The sequence below is a fragment of the Macaca mulatta genome, chromosome 19 (assembly GCF_049350105.2).
Source record: "Macaca mulatta isolate MMU2019108-1 chromosome 19, T2T-MMU8v2.0, whole genome shotgun sequence".
Taxonomy (NCBI): domain Eukaryota; kingdom Metazoa; phylum Chordata; class Mammalia; order Primates; family Cercopithecidae; genus Macaca; species Macaca mulatta.
In genome coordinates, this window is record NC_133424.1 from 56,694,526 (window position 1) to 56,711,807 (window position 17,282).

General features: G+C 38.4%; 1 protein-coding gene across 8 annotated transcripts in view; it reads right to left on the minus strand.

The window, feature by feature from the left end:
• Nucleotides 1-7,909: 7,909 nt before the first annotated feature.
• ZNF112 (zinc finger protein 112) overlaps nucleotides 7,910-17,282 on the minus strand; it is a 32,540-nt gene continuing 23,167 nt past the window's right edge. For all 8 annotated transcript variants that reach the window (XM_077983245.1, XM_077983247.1, XM_077983249.1 and 5 more), the window contains one exon: nucleotides 7,910-11,296. In XM_077983245.1, coding sequence (XP_077839371.1) covers nucleotides 8,793-11,296 — 2,504 coding nt within the window. In that variant the 3' untranslated portion in view covers nucleotides 7,910-8,792. The remainder of the gene's footprint in view (nucleotides 11,297-17,282) is intronic.

Below are 17,282 nucleotides of genomic sequence, written 5' to 3' on the forward strand. Positions count from 1 at the left end.
TTTGGGAGGCTGAGACGGGCGGATCATGAGGTTAGGAGATCGAGACCATCCTGGCTAACATGGTGAAAGCCTGTCTCTACTAAAAGTACAAAAAAATTACCCAGGCATGGTGGCGGGCACCTGTAGCCCCAGCTACTTGGGAGGCTGAGGCAGGAGAATGGCGTGAACTCAGGAGGCAGAGCTTGCAGTGAGCCGAGATCGTGCCACTGCACTCCAGCCTGGGCGACAGAGTGAGACTCTGTCTCAAAAAAAAAAAAAAAAGAAAAAAGAAAAAAGAAAAAAGAAACAAAAGCAATGTACATACCTTAATTTAAAAATACTTTGTTGATAAAAAAATGCTAACAATCATTTGAGCCTTCTGTGAGTTGTGTAATCTTTTTTCTGGGAGAGGGTCTTGTCTTGATGTGTATGGCTGCTGATCAGGGTGGTAGTTGCTGAAGGCTGGGGTGGCTGTGGAAATTTCTTAAAATAAGACAACAATGAAGTTTGCCCCAGTGATTGACTCTTCCTTTCATGAAAGATTTCTCTGTAGCATGTGATGGTGTTTGATCGCATTTTACCCACAGTAGAACATCTCTCAAAATTGGAGTCAGTCTTCTCAAACCCTGCCACTGCTTTATCGACTAGGTTTACATTATATTCTAAATCCTTTGTTGTCATGTCAACAGTGCTCACAGCATCCTCACTAAAAGTAGATTCCATTTCATGAAACCACTTTCTTTGTTCATCCTTAAGAAATAACTCCTTATCAAGTTTTATCATGAAATTGTAGCCATTTTGTCACATCTTCATGCTCCACTTCAAATTATACTTTTCTTGATATTTGTAATACATTTGCACCACCTGAGTGCTACTGTCCATTTCAGAGTCTACTTCCCAGGGAATGCAACCTGTAACAATGCTTCTCTTTGGGCAAAAGGCTCCTTTCTCTAAAGGCTGCTAATCTTTGACACATCACCCAGTCAGTGCATATTTCTCTTGGTACCATGCTTAGCTAAGCAATACTTCTTTCATGGATTCCGGATTGAGAAATTGCATTTTCCACTTCTATCATATAACTGGGTATTTGTTAACTCGATTTCCCCTATCAGTAGTAACGATATTATTAGTATTAATATTTTTAAATTATAAAATGATAATCTACTATTTTCTTTTAAATTATTATAATACTAAAGATACAGTTAACATCTCCTTCGACCACCACAGCTGCCCAGTACTCTTCATTCCCTGTCTTTAAGGTAGAGACCATTATCAGTTTAGTATCTATTCTTATGGACTCTTTTTTATTTTTTTTTATTTATTACTATTCTGGACTCGTTTATATGCATTTAAATGTGTAGAATGTGTACCCTTGTAAGACTTAAAGAACATCATTCACCTTATATGCTACATAATATTTTGCAAATCTGTTTATACAGTTATAGGATGAAAGACATTGAAATTATTTTCACTTTTTCCACTATTACAAAAAAGCTGCAATAAACGTCTCATTCATGCCCGTGTGAGCATTCTCCACGGGAGGCGCAGAAAAAATGCAATTGCTAGGTCATGTGGTAAGCATATTTAAACTTTTAATAGCTACTGCTAATTAATTCCTCAAAGCAACTGCACTAGTTTCCACTCCCACAAACAGTTTATGAGAGTAGCAGATTCACCACATTTTCTTGAAAAAATTTAAGACAACCTGGCAGGGCGCAGTGGCTCACACCTCTAATCCCAGCACTTTGGGAGGCCGAGGTGGGCAGATCATCTGAGGTCAGGAGTTCGAGACCAGCCTGGCCAACATGGTGAAACCCCATCTCTACTAAAAAAAAAATTAGCCAGATATGGTGGTGCATGACTGTAATTCCAGCTACTTGGGAAGCTGAGACATGAGAATCACTTGTACCTGGAAGGTGGAGATTGCAGTGAGCCGATACCATGCCACTGCACTCCTGTCTGGGCAATAGAGTGAAGCTCTATCTCAAAACAAAACAAAACAAAATTTTGACAACCTTAAGGGATAAAAATAGATCTGGTTGTAGTTTTGACTTCCCTAGTTACTAAGATGGTTGGGTATCTTTACATATTTTCACTGTCAATGTGAACTTTTATTTTAGTGACTTACCTGTTCATTATGACATTTTTTTCTATTTTATATATATATATATTTTGCAATATGTGTTGTTGGGGTTTCCTCTCTCTGATTTCTAATCCTTTGGTTTTGTTCACACAGTGAAATATTATTTATCTCACATATCACTGTCCGGGATATTCAGCTGTGTGGGCACTTTTATTGTCTCCAAGGAGGTAAAATCTTACCATAGCCCTAATTGCAGTACCACATAAAGGGTCTGAACACACACATGTATGGATTCTAATGTTAAGACTCTTGCTATTCTTCAAACCCTTAGATCCCTGTGTTGGGTTGGCTGTTATTAACTTGGCATCACCAACAACCCCTTCTAACAACTTGTCTGTATTGAAGAAGAAAAGCAAGCATCTACCCTTTTCCCAGGATCTCCTTCCCAAGATGGTTTTACATTACAGGCAGCAATGGAGGAGACTGTTATATAACATTTAGCATGTGGAAGACAATGAGAAGAAAAGACCCAACTTAAAATGGGCAAAGAATTTCAATAGGTAGTCCTCCAAAGAAGTGTCCAGTACACACAAATGGCTAATGTAGAGTCCTCCAGTCACCCTCTTTTTCTGTGTCCTGATCAAAAATCACAGAGTGCTTTGACCACTCTGTGACCCAACCAGCTGCACATTTTTCCAGCAGGCTTGAACCCAAACTGGGGCCTTAAACATTTCCAGACATTGACAATGACTTTATCTCTCCTTCATATTTGAAGGATAACTTTGCTAGATACAGTATTCTTGGACGATAGTTTTGTTTTGTTTTGTTTTTTCCAGCACTTTGAAAATGTCTCTCCACTTCCTCCTGGCCTGTATGGCTTCTGTTAAGAAGTCTTTTGCCAGATGAATTGGAGCTCCTTTATATGTGATTTGCTTGTTTTTTTCTTGCTGCTTTTAGAATTCTTTCTCCTTGACCTATGAGAGTTTATTATATGCCTTGGGGTAGTCTTAGTTGGGTCAAATCTGTTTGCTGTTCTATTACTTCCCTGTACCTGCATATTCATCTCTTTCTTAAATTTTGGAAAGTTTTCTGTTATTTTGTTGAATACACTTTCTATTCCTTGCTCTTGCTCAACTCCCTCCTGAACATCGATAATTCTTAGTTTTGGTGATTTGAGGTATTTTCTGTATCTTTCAGGCAATGTTTGCTCTTTTTCCTTCTTTGTTCTCTTCTGTGTATTTACAAATAGGCTGTATTTGAGCTCACTGATTCTTTCTTCTGCTTGATACATTCTGCTATTGAGAGCCTCTAATGCATGTTTCAGTTCAGCAAACATATTTCTCAGTTCCAAGACTTCTGATTTTAAAAAATTATTTTATTCTCTGTTCAGGTTCTCTGATATACTTCTGAATTGCTTCTCTGTGCTATCTTGGAGATTACTGAGTTTCCTTAAAACAGCTCTTCTGTAGTCTTGGTCAGAGTTCACATATTGTCTTCCTGTTAGGATCCGTCACTGGTTCCTTGCTTTGTCCATTTGTGGGACACCATGGCTCCCTGTTTGCTGTTGTTGCTTGTGAATGTGTGTCTGTCTTTGCATCGAATGATTACATATTCCAGTTTTCTCTGTCTGGCTGGTTTTGTTTTTTATTGGATATGGCTCCCTAGAGATTCTTTTTATTTTACCTGTTGATTTTCTTCTTTCCTGCTAGGTTACTGACTTCTTTTTGGTACTAGATGGCACATTAACTCCAGGCTTGCCTCCGTTCTAGTAAATAATCATAGTGCCACCCATCCCAAAAGGGGTAGGTCCCACAGAGGATATCCTAGTTGTAAGAAAGCTGGCTAGTGGTTCATGATTGGGGACCTACAGTGTAGTGATGCTGAACAGCCACTCTGATTTTTTTCTCCTTTGGCTGAGTTGCAGAATAGAGTTTCCATGACGGGGGCAGTATTCCTACCTCCCTCCTTTGTCTCTGGCTGTCCTCAGGGATATTTCTCTCTTCAGTTACTCCTGATGCTCTCTGTAGGTTGAGTCAGGGACGTCTCCTGCCAGAGAACCCAAGATGGTGAGGAGGCTGGTTGTCCACCTTAACATTTTCCAGCGTAGAAACTGTGAGACGGGGAAAATTTTCCACAGTCTTGGTGCCAGGCAGATTAGGGGGAAGCGCATGTGGATAGGAAAGTCCAATTCTCTTACCATCCGCTCAGTTTTTTTTCACTTATTTGTATCCTCAGGAACTGTCTCCTTCTATTTGAGTTCTGGGATATTGTTGGTGATAATCTTGGTGCTGTATATTTGTCTTTAGTTTTCTATTGAAAGGAGTGAAGCCAGCTTGCTTCTACATTGCTATTTTTGGAACCAGAATTTAATCTCTACTGCTGACTTATGAGTTGTACTTTAAAAAATTCTTAAATGGTTACTCTAGGGCTTAAAATATATTCCTATATTTTTTCACAGTCTATCTTCAAATCATATTATGCCAATTAATGTATGGAGTACCAACATATACCTCTAATTTCTGCTGGTATATTTCTAATTTCTGTCTTCCCTGTTTTGCAGTGTTCTTACAAAACATCTTACTTTTATATATCCTCTAAATTAATAAAACCTCATTCCTAATTTTGCTTTACTGAATTATATTTTGGAGTAATAAATTATTTTACACTTAAAATGATTGAAATAACTATTTTCATAGTTATGTCTTTTGGTAGATCCAAGTCTATTTCTGGTATGCTAAATATCTCTTACAGTGCAGGTCTGCTAACAGTGAATTCTATCAGCTTCCATTCATCTGAAAATGTCTTTATTTCGCATACCTTCTGAAAGATTTTTTTCCATCAGGCTTAGATTTTTGATTGATCATATTTTTTGTTGTTGTTTCTAAATGTTAAAGATATAACTCCATTGTCTTTTGCTTGCATGGTTTGTGATAAGTCTGATGTTTTTCTCATTCTGCTTCTTACATGTAATGTGTCCCTTTCCTCTGTCTGCCATTAATATTTTCTTTGCACTGTCTATCCATTTTTAGCTACTTGACAATAATCTAGTTTTGTTCTTTTTTAAAAAAAATACTGCTTTGGTATTCTGAGGTTCTTGAATCTGGGTGAAGTCTTATTATTTTTGGAAAATTCTCAGTCATTATCTCTTTAAATATCTTTTCTTCCCATTCTCTCCCCCTGCCCCTAGGTTTCCAAGTATGCAAATATTAGATTTCTATTGTTTTCTTCACACTTTTTCTTTTTGTGTTTTACTTTCTGTGATTTCTATTGACCTATATTCAAGTTCTGACACTTTTCTTAACTATGTTGAGCCTACTCATAAGTCCTTCAAAAGCGTTCTGATAAAAGTAAAAGCAGTAGCATAAATTTTCTTTTCCTAGCATTTCCCATTTGACTATTAAATTTTACTGAAATCCCTATCAACTCATGCATATTATCTGCCCTTTTCACTGGAGTCTTTAGTACATCAATCAGTTATGTAAAATTCCCCAATATTTCCAAAATATGGTTATCTATAAGTGTGGTTTTATTAATTGGTCTGCTATCTATTGGCAGAAGATTGTTCTCAACTTTTGATCTTGTATTTTTAAAACAAAATGCCAGAAAACATATACAGAACAGTAGAGACTGAAGAAAACATTAATTTTTGCCTAAAACTGGGCACACATGTTCTGCTAGGATGTCAGAGTGGAGTGCTGAATTAATCTTTTCAGGAATTAAGCTGGAATTGGGTTTTATTGTTGCAATATATATATTAGTTGTACCATTGGCTTCAAATTTCTCTAGTGCTATCTTGTACTTAGGGTGAGAACTGGAGTGCTAAAGTTTTCTCAGTGTTCCTGTTGCCCCATCCTCAGCTTTTGGCCATCCCTTTGCACTGGGGCCACAGAAGGATTCTCCATGTTCTTGCCTTTCCTCATGGTAGCCTGCTGTTGCCTCTCACTAGGAGTAGGCTGGGGACCAGTAGTGTCCTTTGTTGTCTTGGTTAGTCTCAGTTGTTAGTGGGAATCAGAGTGTGACAGATTCTATGCATTTTGCATTTTAGGGAGCCAGAACCACACAGGACTAAAATGGTACAGAATATCTCTTCCTTCGGCTGTGAAATAAGAAAGCAGGTGAGGCTGCTATACTGTGAATAATGTGAAGACAAGAATTCACAAGAAAAGAGAGGTGAGAGAATTAAAGGAAAGCAATATAAAATCCCCCTACCTTACCCAGACCCTAGCCTTACACTATCTGTATCTTTTCATTTATATGAACTAAGAAATAGTTTTGGTTTAGGCAACTCTAAATTTTCTGTTACTTAGAACTAAAAGCATTCCAATTGATAAAACCACCATGAGCTCTCCCCTGTAAGTGATGATATCAAAGACATGCTTTAGAAGCCCTGGATTTCTGATGACACTGTGCAACTTGAACCAGCACCTTGAAAGCCAAGTTATGCCAGTACTTTGGTCACCATATTCATCCAGCAAGGGGAAATCTGATGGAAAAGCTGTGAGCATCAATTTATAAAACTGGATTGCACTAGGACATCCTAGGCAACATGGATTTTGAGACATAAGGAAATTTCACAGAAATATAAAGTTACTGGATACCTAATTTATCTGTATTCTCAAAAATCCAGGAAATTTAAAAAATTAACTTCAGGGGGTTTATTCTTTACTGTTGGTCCTAATGTCATACAATGAAATCGAGTAATCATATCATGAGTTCTTAAGTATAAGGGATAATATCAATAGCTGTTCACTGCTTTGGTATAATTGGTAAATGTCCATTACAAATATTTTTAAATAAAGCACACAAAAAAACACTAAGCCAAAAATTTTGCTTTCCAGAGAAAACTACTGTATATATAATAATGAGTAATCTTTCACACATTATCTATAAGCATATATTTGAACATACATGTAAACAGACTTAAATTAGCTGGTTATTATGAATGTACAATCCAGGTTTTTACCAAATAATATGCATGACCTATTCTTGTCATTTTAGAGCTAAATCATACTTTCTGTAGATCTACAGTATAGAACATATAGAAACCCAAATTCATATTGATGGACATTTACTTCCAGCTTAAAACATTACTATCATTGTAAAATCCTTCCTTCCTGCTAAAATTGCTTAATTATAAATTACTGTTCTATGATTTCCAGATCGGCATGCACATTTTACATTTTGATACATATGGGCGGCTTAATAAATATTTTTATATATATTAAATGACAAGCTTGTATTTTTCACTTTCACCAACAAAATGCATCTCTTTTTTTTTTTTTTTTTTTTGAGACGGAGTCTCACTCTGTCACCCAGGCTGGAGTGCAGTGGCCGGATCTCAGCTCACTGCAAGCTCCGCCTCCCGGGTTCGGGCCATTCTCCTGCCTCAGCCTCCCGAGTAGCTGGGACTGCAGGCGCCCGCCACCTCGCCCGACTAGTTTTTTGTATTTTTTAGTAGAGACGGGATTTCACCGTGTTAGCCAGGATGGTCTTGATCTCCTGACCTCGTGATCCGCCCGTCTCGGCCTCCCAAAGTGCTAGGATTACAGGCTTGAGCCACCGCACCGGGCCAAAATGCATCATTCTTTAAGACAGACACTAGCAAGTAAATGGCAACTTTATCCTACTAGTCAATACATTGATAAATATGCTTAGAAAAATTCAAGATTTTTCCCCTTTTTTGTGTGTCAGTGGGAGAAGTATGGGAATGGAAAACTTGACAAAATTAAAATCCTTCAAACTTGACCCTGCTTAAGGAGGTGTGGATTGGAAAAGGCCACAACATTTACAAATCAGTCAGATCAAATGGACTTTGAGAAATATATGGAGAATAAAAAAAAACAAGTATTGTGATTTTGACATTTATTAAAAAGTATTTGTCATCAGTAACCATTTTGGATACTTGCAAATATTACAGTAAAACTCTGCCTTAACTCACAGGGCAGGAGTAGAAAATCAATTATGTAAAATACAGTGTTCCATTTTTGCAATATTAACCAGAAACATTGTTTATCAGTTTGTACTGATATTTAAAGTGCACACATGTGTACATATACACACACACAAAGCTAAACTTCAACAGATGGTATAATGTATAGAGACCAAACGTTAAGAAGTGCAGTACATCTCTGCTCAAGATGGAACAAAGGATAGGAACTAACCCCAATAGGGTTACAACCAAATTAATGTTATTTCAGATCATAATAATGCATATTGTTCTACATTTCAAATATTTACTTGAAATGATTTTATTAAGATTACTTGCAAGATTCCTCTTTCAAATACATTTTAAGTGAAGTTTTAAAAAATGAGCTTAAAAGTTTTCAAACATTTTACCTTTATATACTTTTACTTATTTAGCAAAAAGTACTGAGCACCTACATTGAGTTATGAAATGTCATAGTTTTGTAGACTAGCAATGAACAAAGTCCCTTCTCTCACCAAGCTTACATTCTAGAGAACATGGATTTAGGTATGCTCATCACTGTACTTTGATTAAATTCCTGACCATACTCATATTTTATAAGCCTTAGCTCCTGTGCAATGACTGATGTTAAAGTTCTAACAAAATCCCTCATGAAACCCCTCTCATTAAATGTCTCTGTTGTGTGGTCTCCTGGCCATTATGAATGTTGAAGTTGGGCAGAAAATTACATTTTAATTTTTAAAAATTCTTTTTCTACTGAAAGAACTCTAGTGACTGGAACATTTCAGCTCCCATTTGAGGACTTCAAAACAAAACAGAATCTTCATTTCTGTGTAGATTCTCTGATGAAGGGTAGTCCTTACCAAAGTCTTCGCTTCTATAGAATTTATCACTAGTATGGACCCTCTGATGAATCAGAAGACCTGAGCTCCAACGGAAACCCTTACCACATGCATCACATTTGTATGGTTTCTCTCCTGTGTGGACTCTCTGATGAGCCTGAAGATTTGATCTCTGACTGAAGCCCTTTCCACATACCTCACATTTGTATGGTTTCTCCCCAGTGTGGACTCTGTGATGGGCTTGAAGACTTGAATACCCACTGAAACCCTTACCACACTGTTCACATTTATAGGGTCTCCCTTCTGCATGAACCCTTTGGTGTGCTTGAAGGCGTGAACTCTCACTGAAACCCTTTGTACACACCTCACATTTGTATGGTTTCCCTCCTGTGTGAACCCTCCGATGTGCTTCAAGACGCGAACTCTGACTAAAGCCCTTCCCACACATCTCACACTTATACGGTTTCACTCTAGTGTGGACTCTCTGATGACCCTGAAGATATGCTCTCTGACTGAAGCCCTTTCCACATACCTCACATATATATGGTCTTTCTCCAGAATGGACACTCTGATGACTTTGAAGGTATGATCTCTGACTGAAACTCTTACCACACTCATCACATTGGTATGGCTTCTCTCCCGTGTGGACCCTCTGATGGGCCAAAAGTGTTGAGGCCTTACTGAAGCCTTTACCACATTCTTCACATTTATAGGGTTTTTCCCCTGTGTGAACCCTCTGATGAATTTGAAGATTAAAGCTCCAACTGAACCCCTTCCCACACTCCTCACATTTGAATGGTTTTTCTCCAGTGTGGACTCTCTGATGGCCTTGAAGGTGTGAACTCCGACTGAAGCCCTTCCCACACTCCTCACACTTGTATGGCTTTTCTCCAGTGTGAACTCTCTGATGGCCTTGAAGGTATGAATTTCGACTGAACCCCTTCCCACATTCCTCACATTTATAAGGTTTTTCTCCAGTGTGTACTCTCTGATGGGCTTGAAGATATGAACTCCGACTGAATCCCTTATCACATTCCTCACATTTATAAGGTTTCTCTCCTGTGTGGACTCTCTGATGAACGTTTAGAACTGATCTATGATTGAAACCTTTGCCGCATATATTGCATTTGTATGGCTTCTGTCCAGTGTGGACTCTCTGATGATCTTTAAGTTTTGAGCTCCAGTTGAAGCCATTCCCACACTCCTTATGTGGTTTCTCTCCAATGTGAATTTTTGGATGACCTTGAAGATACAAATTATGGCTGAAGCTGTTACCACACACATAGCGTTTATATGGTTGTTCCTTGGTGTGGACTATCTGAAGGTCTTGAAAATGTGAGGCCAGACTGAAGTCATTACCACACTCCTCAGAATTGTAGGAATTCTCTTCCATATGAACCCTATGCTGAATGTCAAGATTTGAACTACAAATGAAACTCTTTCCATACTCTACATCTGTGTATAGTTTCTCTTCAGTGTGGATTTTTTGATGGACTTGAAGACATGAACTCTGATTAAAGACATTCTCATTTTCCTCATATTCATGGGGTTCATCCCTAGTATGGACCCTAAAAATACTATCAAGGTCTAAGCTATGACTGAAGGCTTTCTCATAAATGTTGCGCCTATAGGACATCTCACCTGTGTGGATAAGTTCATAAGTGTTAAGAGGGGAATAGTGATTGAAATTCCCACCATGCTCACTACATTTGCATGGTTTCTCCTCTGTATGCACTCTCTGATAGGATTTCAGATGTGAATTCTCAATATCATCTTCTCTCTGAATATTTTGATGAATGTGAAGAAGTGAACTATAACTACAGCCCTTTCCATGTGAACTGTATGTATAGGGCTTCCCTTTCAAATGGAACTGCTGATGAACTTCAGAGCTGGAGTCATTGTTGAAGGCTTTTCTATACCCAGTACATGGATAGGGCTTCTCCTCTGTTTGAATTGAATCCTGATTGAATGATGATACCTTCACGATATCTTCCCCACAGTCATGGCAGCTGTAGTTTTCTTTTCTGTGTACTTCCAGTTTATCATTGTGATGTGAGATCCAACTGACGCTGTCACACTTACAGAAATTATTTTTCATGGAAATTTGCTGACATCTACACTGATAATTACATGACTCTTTCAGATACATTTTTCTCCAAGAATGATGTGCCCTCCAAGATGGATACTCTTGACTTTTTATATAATTGGAGCCATTCCCTATATGAGTCAATATATAGTTCTCATCTTCAGAAATCTGAACTGGTATTCCTGCCCAAACCTGACAGAGGGAATCACCTTGTTCTTGCAACTGAGAATTCTTCCCTTGAAAAACTTTCAGGAAATCTTGACACCTGTTTAACCCACCTGCACTTTGTTGCCAGGTCTGACAGAAGGAAAGCTCTTTGGGGGAAAGGTAGCTTACTGTTACTTCCTGAATACTCTCCATCTTTTGTTGATTCTTCCTTCCTATACGGATAAAGAGAATTCAGACGTGCATGAGTAAATGCTTTATTCGAGAGATTTGAAGATTTTACACTTAGGTCATAACATGAAACTTGAATGAACCAGAGGAAAATTAATGCCACCATTTCTAAGAATACTTACAAAATGCCTCTTCTTTGGCTATACCAGTTACAGGTTGAGTATTCTCAATCCAAAGATCTGAAATCTGAAATGCTCCAAAATCCAAAACTTTTTGAATGTTCTACATGATGTTCAAAGGAAATGCTCATTGAAACATTTCAGATTTCTGATTAGGGACGCTCAACTGGTAAGTATAATGCAAATACTCTAAAATCTGAAAATATTTGAAATACAAAACACTTCTGGTCCCAAGCATTTTGGAGAAGGAATATTCAACCTACATACAAATAGCATTTACATAATTCAGGATATTTGTATGCTTCAAAATCATGACGTTGCAGCACAACTTGGACAGCGAACATGATAGCTATGTTCAAAAGGCCTAGTAAAATCATAAACATGGCTGGGTGCAGTGGCTCAAGCCTGTAATCTCAGCACTTTGGGAGGCTGAGTCAGGTGGCTCACCTGAAGTCAGGAATTTGAGACCAGCCTGGCCAACATGGTGAAACCCCATCTCTACTAAAAATACAAAAATTAGCCAGCCATGGTGGCGCACACCTGTAGTCCCAGCTACTGGGGAGGCTGAGGCAGGAGAATCGCTTGAACCCGTGAGTTGGAGGTTGCAGTGAGCTGAGATCACGCCACTGCACTCCAGCCTGGGCAACAGAATGAGACCCTGTTTCACAAACACAAAATGCAACAACACAACCATAAACATGTTATCATGGATTTATCATGGGTTTCCAGGAAATCTGAAGGGGAAAAGATGATGTTCTTAAATTCAAAAAAATGTAGTTGCAAATGGACAAACGCCTTTTGTCCTAATAACTTTTTCTTTTTTGTCTGGCACATGAACATGATAATGTTGTTCATATGTAAGGGTATTGTATGCGTTAAATGATATGCTGAAGAAGGTAAACACAGACCTTTACTTTATGCTTGAGGCATCACATATCCTGTCACAAATGAGCTATTTATCCTCATGAGAATAATAAGCTCTTCTAAGTCCCTGTAGGCCATTATAAATTTTAACTCTTTTCAAAAGATATTTCACAATTATCAATGGCCATGGCATAGGTCAAAATGTGAAAGACTGTGACAGAATTCAACTAAAAAAAAATCAGAAAAAAATTATGGCACCTGTAGGTGTCCTCTGAGGTGCTCATGAGCCATGAACAAAACTCAATGAATACTGACTTTGGCTTGTGCCATTTTACTGGAAAATTATGTTAATGTTTAGGAAATTTGAGGCACCAGAAGGGGTTGAAGATAGGATATTTGAGTAGAAATATTTTATTACCAAGTTATTAAAGTTCAGATTATAAGCAGACAGCAGATCTTCATATACTAGTGACAAATATCCTCCCTAAGGACAACTGGTTAAACAGGGTTGAATTAATAACATGCACTCTTCTAACACTTAGAAGTAGATTAAGTCTCTATAATATCCAGAAGAAAAGCAGTAAAAGGAATGTTTTTTCATGAATATTACCCTCAAACATAATCCTGCCTTATTTCTTTGTGTTTGTCTGCCTCTCCACACTGGAATGTATTGTCCATGAAAACAAACACTGTTTTGTGCACTGCATTCCTTTCACTGCCAAGTGAACAGTAGTTGCTCAATAAACATTGATGAATAAATCATAGTTTGAGTTGCTCTCACTCATAGAACTAAAAGGGCATGTAACGTAGCTTTTTAAATGGGAAAGGAACTGGTGATGGTGACAACTCTGCTGGAAAGCTGAAAGGCTATAGGAGAGGTAGGGTGACAATTCAGAGTGATACTGCTGATGAGAAAAGCAAAGGTCACAAGAGTCTACTGTGGATGAAATAAAAATGTAAGATCAAAAAGACCAATAGGCAGGGCCTGTGGATTGAGTCTTTCTCATTTTTAAAGTAACTTTTTAAATGGTATAACTTTGAGCCAGGCATGGTAGTGCAATCCTGTAGACCCAGCTACTCAGAAAGCTGAGGCAGGAGAAATGCTTGAGCCCAGGCATCTGAGGATGTAGTGACCTATTAATATAATCACACCTGTGAACAGCCACTGCACTCCAGCCTGGGCAGCATGGCAAGACTCTCTCAAAAAAACCCAAAATGGTGTAATTTTTCTTGAACAAAATCTTCCCTGTGAGCCCTACCCTATCCCAACTTTTAAAAAAGGAAAAAAGAAAAGGCCACACTGATGACTCTGTGTCACTAGGCTCTGGGGCAGCACACTGATTGTGGGACAACACTTCAAGGTATGTCCATAGGTATGCATCTTGGTACTTTAAAAGCACATTTACTGATGTCTTTGCCTTCTCAAAAGCAAAGCTTTCAGTTATTATAATGATATTTTATCATATAATGATGAAATGAAGGCATATATTATAGGAGGCATATCAGATAAAGTATATAGCTTATATGTGAGAAGTTTGAGCTTCCAGCTTGGGTTAATCATAATCCTTGTAGTTTTGTTTTACTATTATAAAAAACACTCAATATATACCCATAAAGATACAGTGGAGTATGTCCTGTCTTTTGGGACTGATATAGTGGTTTGAGAACATGAAAGCAGCTTGTTAGTCTAAACCCAGTTTCTTACAAAGCAACTGCTTCAATGCAAATTAGTACATAATTCATGATATAAAAATATCTCAAATATATAAGAGATTAAAGTTTCTCTCTGACCAGTGGGTTTTGCAATGTTAAGGACATAGAAGAAGAAAAAAAACAAAAGGTCATTTCACTTTGTTTCAAATTCTTCTAAAAAGGACCACACACGTAAACAACATTAATTTCCTTTAGTCAATGGTACAGACTGAAACACCTTGTTACTTTCTTTAAATATCTCAACATTTAAGTTATATTTCAATATCAATGGTAGAGTGGTAATAAGAAATCATGTTAAGCTTATAAATGAACTTTATTTGATGGAGAAAATAAGCATGACAAAAGATGACAAAGACCTCATTTGAGGTAAGAAGGTTGAGAATTTATTACGTCTTCATAGCAATCCTGCTTTAGCACTTAGAGGTTGAGAAAGTCAATCATTCAAGCATCCCAAATCGATCAATTCAATAAGAAAGGTGCTATATTTGTCATAAAAACAAATAATTCCTTTGAATTTAATACTTAGCTATAAGGAACTCAGAGAAAAAAAATCTTTATGTCTTCTTCTTTTTCTTCTCCTTTAACAAAAGCTAAGTGAGAACATCAGCTCAGGTAACCCAGCTGAGATCACCTTCCATTCTTACTTTGCTTTTAGATAGAGAAACTAAGGCATTTTTGTGGGCACTACAAGGTATAGTGGTGACAATGTTTAGATCACAAATATTTAAGCTGCAAAAATATTTTGACTCCTTTCTTAACCACTGATATGGTTTTGCTCTGCATCCCCACCCAAATCTCATGTTGAATTGTAATTCACAATGTTGGAGTTGAGGCCTGTGGGAGGTGATTGAATCATGGGGGTGCTTTCTAATGGTTTAGCACCATCCCCTAAGTGCTGTCTCATGAGATCTGGTTGTTTGAAAGTGTGTAGCACTCCCCACCCTCTTTCTCTTCCTCTTTCTCTGCCATGTAAAACATGCCTCCTTCCCCTTCACCATCCACCATAATTGTAAGTTTCCTGAGGCCTCCCCAGCCATGCTTCCTGTATAGCCTATGGAACTGTGAGTCAAGTAAACCTCTTTTCTTTATAAATTACCCAGTCTCAGGTAGTTCTTTACAGCAATGGGAGAATGGATGAATAAAGAAAATTGGTACCAGAAAAGTGGGGCATTGCTATAAAGATATCTGAAAATGTGGAAGTCAATTTGGAAATAGGTAATGGGTAGAGGTTGTAATAATTTGGAGGGTTCAGAAGAAGACAGGAAGATGAGGGAAAGTTTGGAACCTCCTAGAGAATTGTTACATGGTTTTAAACAAAATACTGATAATGATATGGACAATGAAGTCCAGGCTGAGGTGGTCTCAGATGGAGATGAGAAAGTTATTGGGAACTGGTACTGGTGATATATTTAGATATATTTAGGTTTGTAAATGCATTTATACATTTTCCCAACACTGGTGCTATGCTTTAGCAAAAAGACTGGCAGCATTATGCCCCTGCTCCAAAGATCTGTGGAACTTTGAACTTGATAGAGATGATTTAGGCTATCTGGTGGAAGAAATTTCTAAGCAGCAAAGCATTCAAGATGTGGTCTGGCTGCTTCTAACAGCATATGTTCATATTCATGGGCAAAAAGATTATCTGAAACTGGAACTTGTATTTAAAAAAGAAGCAGAGCATAAAAGTTTGGAAAATTTGCAGCCTGACCCTGTGATAGAAAAGAAAAATCCATTTTCTGGGGAGAAATTTAAGGCTTCAGAAATTTGCCTAAGTAAAGAGGAGCTGAATGTTAATAGCCAAGACAATGGGGAAAATGCCTCCAGGGCATTTCAGAGCCAGTCATGGCAGTCCCTCCTATCACAGACCTGAAGGCCCAGGAGGGAAAAATAGTTCTGTGGGCTAGACCCAGGGCCTTGCTGTTTTCTACAGCTTAAGGACATGGCACCCTGCATTGTAGCTGCTCCAGTTCCAGCCATGGCTAAAAGGGGCCAAGGTATAGCTCAAGCTATTGCTTCAGAAGTTGCAAACCCCAAGCCTTGGCAGCTTCCACGTGCTGTTGGGCCTGTGGGTATGCAGATAGCAAGAGCTGAGGCTTGGGAACCTCTGCCCAGATTTCAGAGGATTTATAGAAACACTTGGATGTTCAGGCAGAAGTCTGCTGCAGGGGTGGAGCCCTCATGGAGAACCTCTACTAGGTCAATGGAGAGGGGAAATGTGGGGTGAAGCCCCCAGAATCCCCACTGAGGCACTGCTTAGTAGAGCTGTGAGAAGAGGGCCACTGTCCTCCAGACCCTAGACCCACCAACAGCTTGCACAATGTGCCTGGAAAAGATGCAGGCACTCAATGCCAGCTCATGAAAATAGCCAAGTGGGCTATACGCTACAGAGCCACAGGGGCAAGGCCTTGGGAGTTCATCCCTTGCATCAGCATGGCCTGGATGTGAGACATGGAGTCAAAGGAGATTTTGGAGCTTTGAGATTTAATGACTGCCCTGCTGGGTTTCAGACTGGCATGGGGCCTGCAGTCCCTTTGTTTTGGCTGATTTCTCCCTTTTGGAATGGGGGCATTTACCCAGAGGCTGTACCCCCATTGTATCTTGGAAGTAACTAGCTTGTTTACTAGAATATTATGCATCCCTTACAAAAACAAGTTATAATCTTAGACTGGGAGGGATTTCCCCAAGGTAATGGCAAAGAAGAAAAATTAGTATATTAAAAATAAGAATATACATATCAAATTTTTACATTACTATGAGGTATATGATCATATTAGTATATGTAAAAAAAATTGAGGTATTTTAAAAGGTGACATTATGTTCCAGCTGACAGTATCAGGAAGGTAGATTGGCACGGCATGGCCTCAGCCTGTTTTTGTACAACCCAGGAGCCAAGAGTGCTTTCTACATTTTCAAAGTGGTGTAAGAAAAACAAAGACTATGTGACAAAGAGCACATACAGCCAGGAAAACCTAAAGTATTTAATACTGGGACCTTTAGAGAAAAAGTTTAACTCCTACTCTCAAGGGTCATGTAGGACCCTGAATCTTGACCAAGATGGAAACAAACAATTATAGAAGTAAGTTAATTTGTTTTGAATTTTTTGTTGACTCTTCTTACCCAGCAGCATTCTTAGCTACACAGTTGTGACAGTGGCTTTTGATGTCAGTCTTGAGGACTCAAGAAACTATCAAAATGTTTCAATTCACACAAATGTCCAACTTGAAAATTCTACTTTAAGACTGTGGCTATGTCAAGAGACTATTTCGGGCGAGAG